This window comes from Dermacentor andersoni, chromosome 10, assembly GCF_023375885.2.
Source record: "Dermacentor andersoni chromosome 10, qqDerAnde1_hic_scaffold, whole genome shotgun sequence".
NCBI classification, from domain to species: Eukaryota; Metazoa; Arthropoda; class Arachnida; order Ixodida; family Ixodidae; genus Dermacentor; species Dermacentor andersoni.
This window is the reverse complement of record NC_092823.1, coordinates 125995258-126005176: the sequence shown is the minus strand read 5'-3', so window position 1 is coordinate 126005176 and position 9919 is coordinate 125995258. Positions and strand designations below refer to the sequence as shown.

At 40.7% G+C, this 9919-nt stretch overlaps 1 protein-coding gene across 1 annotated transcript; it reads left to right on the top strand.

Moving 5' to 3' along the window:
• Positions 1 to 1988: 1988 nt before the first annotated feature.
• Fancl (E3 ubiquitin-protein ligase Fancl) lies at positions 1989 to 8391 on the top strand. Its single transcript, XM_050192546.3, has 13 exons — positions 1989 to 2120; positions 2336 to 2455; positions 2546 to 2602; positions 2738 to 2838; positions 3433 to 3529; positions 3994 to 4059; positions 4358 to 4511; positions 5093 to 5176; positions 6343 to 6388; positions 6524 to 6608; positions 7696 to 7812; positions 8196 to 8267; positions 8339 to 8391. Exons 1-13 carry the CDS (start codon positions 1989 to 1991, stop codon positions 8357 to 8359), a joined length of 1152 nt encoding a protein of 383 aa, XP_050048503.3. The 3' UTR covers positions 8360 to 8391.
• Positions 8392 to 9919: the final 1528 nt, after the last annotated feature.

Sequence of the window (9919 nt, the reverse complement as noted above, 5' to 3'; positions counted from 1 at the left end):
CAGGCCCGTACTTTTTAAAAAGTTCAGTAACGCCTGGATGGCCTTGAAACTCGATTGAGCGTCTGGCCAACGGCCTAAAATAACATCAGCAGGGGGTTGTTCTGTCGTACCCTCTCAGGCTATACCAACGAACTCTGCAGCGCATTTTATTCGCTGTGATATATTGTCACGTATTCCTTGCAAAAGTCACGTATAATATTGATTTGCGCATCTCAGCGGAAAATTTAGTTCAGGTAATAAAATCTCTAGACAGACGAACAGAGTTTAAACTTACGACTTCTATTAGGGATTAGCACGTGTGCAGCTAGCTAGGTCGATAACATTCCTTGTCTGACGGACAACGTTAGCCCTAACAGAGTGCTAACCTTATCAACTTCAATATTTAAGCAACTACAGAAATAAACATGTGCGCGAAATGGACACCAAGATAAAGCGCCCGCTATATAACAAAGAGTTACCACAAACTGCGTTTATTGCTACTTAATTAATCAGCACCAACATATACATAAAATCATAACATATGGCAAAGAACAAGGCATCGCGCATGAACATCGTATAAAATTATGGAAGCATATCATTGATGCACTGGCCTGTTTCCCGTTTTCTTAGTAAAGTAGCCTTAACTGACAATTATCTGGCCATGACATTCCTGCTTTTTGTTTCTCGTATGTTGTGTCTGCTAGTTTTGGCTTACATTTACTACTTTGTTAAGTTTGCTTCACACCGCATCTGCGCTGGCTGCCAGATGCAATCTTAACCGGTTATTTATCAACATTTCATGTTTACCAGCTATAATTTCGTTTATACAGCCGCCCCGTTTGCCTCACATATACTTCGCAACATGTAAGCGAGATTTGATAAACCGCCTGTACGAGACATTTTACGCGTTTCTTCGTGTGTTTCACGCCACGCCCTTCTTTGTGTTCCCGCATGGGATGCGGGAACACAAGCGATACAGCTTACATGGGGCAGAAGAAAAAAAATCAGGGCAAAGCCGTGTCGGTTCAAGTATCTTCGAAATGCGTGACACGTAATGTGTACATACGCCGTATCACTTTTGTTTCTTGATTTAGATGCCGGGTCCTTTGCCTTTCCACACCCCTTCAATTTCCGCAGCATGGTTCCTGCCGCCGCCGTTACCAATTTGCCTGGGAGTCCACTGACAAAGCCTTTATAAATAGGTTCTAGAAACTATAGTTTTCAATTTGGGTGGCTGCATGCATGTCTTACAAAGGGCCAATTCGAGGTAATATAAGAATACTAGCCTCCTTTTAACTGTTTTTGAGTGCCCGCTGTCGAAAGGGAGCAACTGCTTTTACGCATGCGGTGAATATATCCAACCGACTTGTGCCCCTGGCGTACGTACAATTATATCTAAAAATTGCAACCTACGGCTCACATTGTGCAAGTGGACAAGACTGGAGAGTTCGTGGTTTTCCTGGCAGGAATGTACAACGAGAAAGCTACAGCTGCTGCCCATGAAGTACTTCGCATCAGTGAACAGTGCACACCGAACCAACAAGAGTGAAAACCAGAACTATAGCTGCAGTGTGTGCAACCGTGTATTGAAAGCAATGGTGCTGTCAATTTACATTTTATCAACGTTTATTAAGTTTGACGTGTATTGACAGCAATGGCGCCGTCAATTTGTATTTCACCGACGTTTATTAAGCTTGACAAGGATTTTATCTGTAGCCATAAGTGTCTGTAGCATAATGGAATTTAAATAGGTTCTTGTTTCACGTGCGCTCTTTCCACTATCTTTCTAGGCGTTGTGCCTATTCCGGTGGAAGTTGCCACCCTGCTTCTCGCTTTCCCTTTCCTGTCTAGTGTATACATGTTTTCCAAATAAATAATAACAATCTATTCGAGCTGGATAAGTTACTTCAGGAACACCTTGTGCTCAGTTAAAATTCAATTTCTCGAGTAGTCTCATTATAATCGCCATCAATACCATCATCAATATCATCATCAGTTTTTATTTAAAAATGGCCGCGCTCAGCGATGTAATGGATGGCGTGGAATCTGATCGTCTTGACAGCGAGATTTTTAAACGTTTTCCTTTGCTGCTTCCTTTGAATGAACGCTGCACAGAGTACAAAGGCTTCCTCAAAATATTGGCAAGTTTTTCTCTCAATAAATGGGGCCTAATCTGTAATCACGCACGGAGCATGTTGGAGCTCGTAGCTGCTTCGCGCGACATCGCGGCATCATTCACAGATGGGCATCTTACTTTCTAATGAATCATCGTTTTGGCTTAATAAAATTTGAAAAGAACCTGCTATGCCTTCTTCAGTAGCCTGCGATGCTTACTGGGCTCTTGTTCTGACCGTAGGACGAAGACTTCTTCGTCCATCTAAGCATCGGAGATGTTCACAATCCCGACACATACTGCCTGAGTGGTGACTGGGACCTTCAGCAACTCATGATATCGTCGGGCAAAAACTTTGACGAGGTTAGTCTACATGTGGATTTCAGTTTGGCGAACGCTTTGTGTCGCCTATGCAACTCGCATATGGTTTTACTGGTCGCCGTCAAATTTCAGCTGTTTTCAAAATGCAAGTCAGCCAGCCACTTTCTGATGGAATTTTGCAACATGATGGTGAGCTCAACTTCCAATAGCAAGGACTCCAGAATAACATGGGCCGTTAATAGCTTTCTCTTCACCACAAGAAGTATCGTGATTTTTCTAAAAAAGAAAATGTGTAACCTCTCACGCGCACCAACGTCCTTTTAGGAGATTGTTCTGCAGTCAAGGAAAAGATGTCGGACATTTGACCCCGCACCCGAAATCTTCAGCCGGATAATGACTGATGTGGAGCATTGTGGATGGGAAAAGTAAGCATCAATAATTGCTCGTGAAGCGAAGCGGTGTTATCTAAAGCAAACGGGCTAGTTTCCGCCTCGCTGGAAACATGCGCCATCGCATGATCTGTAGTCTTTGCTAGAATTTGGCCGAATACCAAGTTAAAAGCTAAAGAAAGAAAGATTTATATAAAAAGTCCATGTTTCAGCAACCCTACATAATAATAAAGAATACTATATAATGCATCTGGGACTACATCTGCTGTATAGTAGCAGAGGCTTCTCTTGTAGGTATCTCAATTTGTCAACAGTTTTGTTTGCTGTTGAAGCAGATGTTTGGCAGGACATTATATAGAATTTCTAATCTAGTGTAGCAGGTCTGCAGAAAAAAAAAAATCGTTCGTGTCTATTTTTTTTTTTCTTTTTCCTTTGAGAACTCAAACACTCAGTTGTGCAAATATTTTCAATGTAGTAGCATGTCTTATAATGATGACATTGTCAAAATTTCTGGTGAGTTTCCTTCAAAGTAGATGCTCAAGTGTTGGACTATTCTTTAATGTAACACATTAAGATGCCTGTTAAACAAGTGCAACAGATATGTGATGACTGATTATGTCTTTTGTTTAGCCTTGAACATATCAACGTGTCCGGAGATGAAATTCATCTGAAGTATATTGATCAGAGCAAGAGGAAGCATGTACTGAAAATCCATTTTTCTGAAGCGGTAAGCTCTCCGTTTGTCGTTAGGTGCATTACATACATAATGCTTTTAAAATTGCATTCACTTAGACATTTGTTCAGGATCCATTACCACAAATTCAGATTTTTTAATGCGCCATCTTAGTGCACAAACAAGATGTCAGTACATTTTAAAGTGATCTGCATGAATGCTCTTATCTAAATTTACTGATGTTAACATAGAATGCATAACATGGCATTAGCAGCTTCACAGCATGGTCATTCAAAAGTTGCCCTGTATGGAGCAGTTCTTGCACCACACCAAAATGAGCATTATGTGATTGCTATGCGTGCTTTGTTTCAATGCATGTAAAAACATTTATAATACTTCCCAGGGAGTAAAAGAACCATGTTTTATCAAGCATTAGCCAGAGACTACACTGCTAAGATGTTTATGGTTGAGCCACGTGAAAAACATGGACATTGTGCTTTTCTTTGTACCCTTTTTAGTTCCCTGTTGATGAGCCCATGGTTGAGCCTGACTTGCCCATTCAACTGGAATTCTACTGGAATAGTGTTGGTAACATAGTACCCATGTTGGTGTTTTAAATTTGGCAGAATAGTTGACGGAATTTTGCATTGATAGTCAAGGTAACTTACTAAAATTCCTGTCTTCAATCCTCACTTATTTGTGAGTACTGCAAGTGAGTGATGGATATATGTGTTTCTGATATCAAGAACACCTGTAACATAGCGAGACATTCGAGTTCAGCTTGCAGCATCATTTGCATGAAATAACAAAATAAGATTTAGGTAGATTAAACTGATTCGGCAATTGTGCATTGACATGTCAGTGATCTTTAATTATTTCAAGGATGGAACATTAAAAGACATTTACAAGAAGTTCAAGGAGGAGGTTGAAAGGCTTCAAGAATTTTGGGCTGCAATGGATGACTTGGACTCAAATTGTTGGGTACTTGACCCAGCTAGCCCAAGACATGGCGACTGCTATCGAAGGATCGCACTTGGTAAGAAACACACATATAATCACTTTGTTTCAAAACCTCTGCTTCCTAAAGCATCTAGAGTTTGTGAACTCCAGCATTCACTAGGAATCTTTTATCTGTGCTATATTATACGAGAGAGGGAAATCACCTGTTCATGCTGCCTCACATTGATCGTAACTGTGGAGAATCCCTGTTTGTGATGTAATAAAATGTGCAACCAATTTTTGATCCAGAAACTGCGATTTGCTACCTTGAAAGCATGTTGAAGATTTGTTAAATGTTCCAGTTCTTTGTTGAGTTCCTCACAACTTTGCAATGATCAATGCTTTCCTAATACTAAGGCATTCAAAGTTGCATTGAAAGCATTGAAAAATGTTGTTATCCAGTGTGGTTATCTGGGCTTGTTGGTACGTCACCTTGAATGCTTCTTGAATTTTTTTTGGGTGGAGTGCAATAAATATGCGGACACAAAGAACAACACACGCACACAGCGCTGAAGAAAAATGTTATATTAATCAATGCAAATCTGACACTGTCAAAGCCATCAGCACTGTTTTTTGAGAGTTTTGTTGAAATCTAATTTTTGGCCTCCTTCTTCCAAGGAAACAACGTCTCTGTTGCCATAGTGGTGCAGCCTAGAAATCCAAAAGCCTTTCCAAGACTTGAATTCTGTGGTCCCCACAGAGGTATGTGAATCTCGGCCCAGGTCATCAAGGCAGAGCCATTGTGTCTTATCTAGTTGTGTTACTTGATCTTGAAAAATGTGTTGCACTGCTGCTGACACCTCAAACTGAGCACTGCATTCTAGATGTTACCAAGTTCTATTTGCTTGGTACTTCATCATTAACCTTGGCCATTTTAAAATTTCAATTGATTTTGCTTGTACTATTGTAACATGTATAATGTTTGTGAGCTTGTAACATGGATCCAATGTGGCAGCATATTTAAATAGGAGTCACTCATTATTGTAATGGTTAGATTAAATTAGTTTAAGCTATACCATGTGCAAGTATGCAAGCATCAAACAAATCCCATTGAGCACTACTGTGTTAACTGTCTTCAAAGTACTTTTTGGAGCAACATTAGTTTCTGCAGTACTCGGCAAACTTACCTTAAACTTCATCACACTGTACTAATAGATGGATTTGTATCTTTATTACCATGCAAACAATGTCAGTGTAACAATAATCGATTTGATCGCATTTTTTTATGTATATAGTCTTGTTGCATATAATGGTGTTTTAGATCAAGTCAGTAAGGCAACAAACAAGAATAGCTTCTGGTACTTAAATTTAAGTCTTTGTAGGTAACAACACGAAGGTGAATACAAAGTACAATAGGGACAAGAAAATAATGTTCTGGCTTGTTTTGCAGTCTATGTTCCTGTTTTTGTTATTAGCAGCACAGACTTAAACCTCCAACAGTGAAAGTTTTCAGAGAACAGGATCAGAGGGAAAAAGTAACAAGTTTTTACGATATATCTGCTTTCATATTGTGAAGTACAGTGAACGTATGATTGAATGTATGTACAATTCCCATATGTATGAATATTGAGTGAATGTAAGTGTATCATTCCCACATAACACCTAGTTTTAACTCCAAGTTTCAAAGTTGTAAGGAACATGGTGCAAGTTCTTTGATTTTAAAAACTATTTCAGTCTAGAAAAATTGTTGGGCTAGTTGGTTTTGCATTGCATTCGTCTGCGTTGTCATTTTGATGGCGCAATTTTTTTTTCATCGGTATTGCAGTTGAATGTATATCTTCACCTTATCACCTCTCCCTCCTAAAGTTGTTTGAACGTTTGGATGTTGACATTACAACACGCATCACTCTTCATCGTCGCTATTTCAGCTGTGAGCGCCCATGAAGAAGCAGTTGAGCAGAACAAGTGCAAATGGTAATCAGCCTTTGCTGATATCTATACTTTCAACGCGTCTAGACTGAAGTTGCATAATGAACTGTTTTATTCTTCCTCTAGAGAGACTTTGGTTACGTCAGGTCACTGTACACATTCTCCGCCTCTTTTCTACAGGGACAGCAATGACCTGATAAGCACAAATTTGGCATCACTTTTGAGCATGGAACTGCCGTCACGAAGCTGTGCTCAGCCTCCAGAGGTAAAAAAGTTAGAAGGAGATTCAACTTATAGTTGAAGTCAATGAAAGACTGTCTTCCTGCGTGAGTTGAGGGTGAGACTGTATGAACCCACGTAATCTATTGTAAGAGTTGCGCTGGAGTGACAATGTATATGGACGTCAACCAGAGGTTGAACTACCCTCCAAATTTTTGTCATCAGTTATTTCCATCATCATTGCCATTGTCATCATCACGTACCTAGTGGCCCCACTGGCACGTACCCGTTCATCCCAGGAGCACATTCCCTGTGGCATACACCCAGTGGCATTTATATTGAGAGTGCTATATTTTCGGAATCGGCCCATGAAAGAGGCCAGAAACAGGTTAGAAACAGAGATACCCGATATGGAAAAGTGGGGGTAACTCACCAAGAAAAACGTCAATAACTGTGCATGCATGTGGCACAGATATTGTTTGTATTGCCACATTGTAGTGGTGGTGACGAACCAGAAACACAGCTAAAAGAGTGAGTCAAGACTCTTCTTATTGGGCTGTGAACTTATGCCTAAAAAGGCAAGCAACATCACAACAATAGCGTCGAGCACCGTCACCGGCAGTTTAATCCGACATCATGGCTCCAGTTGGTCCAGTATTTATGCATGTTGCCATGCATCTGAGAGTAATCGCTTGTGCCGACATAGATTCAAGAATGCACAACACTATTCGCGTCACTCGTGCAACCCCATTGAACACAAATTCTCACCATTGAATTTGTCATAATGTTCACGAAGTTTAAGTGCAGAGAATGAGTCATCTGTGAGAGCGATAACAGTGACAGTTCGGTAAAGTGGCCGAAAAGTAAAATGACGACATGTGACGACATAGATGTACATCCTTGAAAAATTTACTGCAATCTACGCTCTATAGCCTTTCTGCAATATCCTGCTGTTGTTGAAAATGTAATGTCGCTACACTTTTCAGCAGTGTCACTTTAAATGAACGGACATGCAGCACAGATGGTCACTCTGCACCTGTCATACTCAGTGACCACCTGCAATATCTCTATGGGCTCTCACATTGAGGCAGCCTGTGTCAGATAGATAAACACTAAGTGGCTGTGCTTTCCAGGACGTCGACTGCGCCTGTGGCATCTGCTACTCCTATCTCCTGGAAGGTCACATTCCAGACAAGCTCTGCCAAAGCTCTCGTTGCAGCAAGCCGTTTCACCAGTCATGCCTTGCTGAGGTAAGGCTGGGCCCGTATTCTGAAACGTTCGCCTTCCGCGAAACTATCGCCTTGGCCGTGCCTCCGCCAATGGTGCACCTTGATTGGCTGTTTTAGCAAAACCGGAAAATAAACAGCGCCATCTAGTAGTTCCGGCCAATGTCATTTTAATGTCATGGTGTCGATGGGTGCTCTCGCCATAAATTGAATAGACGAACACGTCCCAATATCACCAGAGTTGACCCTTATTCACCAAGGCTTTCGTTTGTTTTTCTAACCACAGAATCATGTATGTTGGCTTGTATCAGGTATTTCAGTTGGGTTTGGACACCCATGCATAGTTTGCGTATGTTGGGTACATTCGTCTTGGCATGTGTTCAATCACCCAAAACTTCCATTTACAGTGGATGCGCTCCCTGCCCTCTGTCAGGCAGAACTTCAATATGTTCTTTGGAGAATGCCCGTACTGCTCCGAGGTAAGATGGATGTGTCACATAGAGTCACCCGGTCGTAATGCAAACGCCATCCTGTCTTCTCTCACTTGCAGCCCATGTCGTGCAAAATGTGAGGACCCGGTGAATAAATTATTTTTTCAAAGCACTTAAATATTCCTTGTACATGATTTGTTTGTTCTCTGTGTATCCTTTTGCATGATCTGAACAGCAAGATCCATTTCACATAAGAACTAAAACAATGGCTGAATATGTCGGAAGCTGGAAAACCTCTACCGAAAACAAGGTTTGGTGGCACACTTCTTAACTTTATTTTTAAATATTTTCTAATCTTAGCAACCTTGAAAAAAACATTTGGCTTAAATAAACAGTCCGCAACCCAACAGTTTGTAGAAATTGACGTTTTCTTTTAAATGCAACTAACTTCAACATAATTGGCTCAGTGGATGCTAAGCAAAGTTCTCTGTTACCGTGAACATTTACACAAAAGTTCCTGTCGTAAGGATCTTTTTTGGTGGAGAAATTAGTTTTCAGTCCCAGAGTGACCCTCAAGAATGAAATTAGGACAACCAATGGCCGAGATTTAATCCTACTCTGAAGAAGTTGAGCCACCTCTGAACATCTGGGTGTTCCAAGTGGGCAGACATCTCGGAACGTCCTGTACCCCCACCCTGAACATGACTTTCTGTAGCGGACACCAAAAGGTGTCCCACAGTTTTGAATAGAGAAAAGCAAGCAAGTGGAAATAAAAATAGGCCGATGATGAAGCTCAGCTGTGATAGCAAATTATCCTTCTACAATACTAAAGAAGCCACTTACCAATAGGGGGGTTTATAAGCCAGAAAAGGCATGATAACAAAAGATTGGCAGCAATGCCACAACGAAAGTTCCACAGCCCGTTCACTTGATGTCATTGATTTTGACAGTGTCTGCTCAAGCCTAGATAATTTATCCATAAAGGTGGACTACAATGCATTTTAAGAGGGCCAAAGACTGAACTTGGCAAGTTTCAAGAACTTTTACCATGTGACAATGTCCTAAACACATAAGAAAAAAAAAAGAAGTACTTTGACGTCTGTGATGCCACGCTGGTGTACTGGCACTGGGGTCTAAGCGCAATGTTTCGCACACACTGTGGTAGTAATGGACACAAACATGCCAGTTCCATAAATACAGACATTTATTTTATGCACATCACAAGCACAACTATGTACAACTCTTTGGAGGAGAGATAAATGGAAGGGAAAAGAAAGAAACGGATGAACCAACACCGAGAAGTGCACACAGCAACGCAATCACCTGTACACCGTGAGCAACGCCCTGTACACCTTCTCTTAATTAAGAGGAACCTTTACATTGGGGTCATCTACGATTTCCATATTCAAGTACATGTTAAACGCAGCAATGCTCTTAATAGAAAACCAATGAACAAACCAATTCAAATTAAATTTGTAGCATTCAACAGAGAAAGCTAAATTATGCTGATTGTAGGAGGCAGAAGTTTGATTCAGGGCCTTAATTGTTTTTACAAAACATTGCCAAGTATGAAAAAAATTACATGAAATGAATTTTACAAATTTAAAACGTTCAAATTCTTAGCTCTACACCAAAAACGGATATTGCAGTTCTCTAAGCTGCATCTGTTGGAGTATCTAAAGGAGACAAATGTGAGAAAT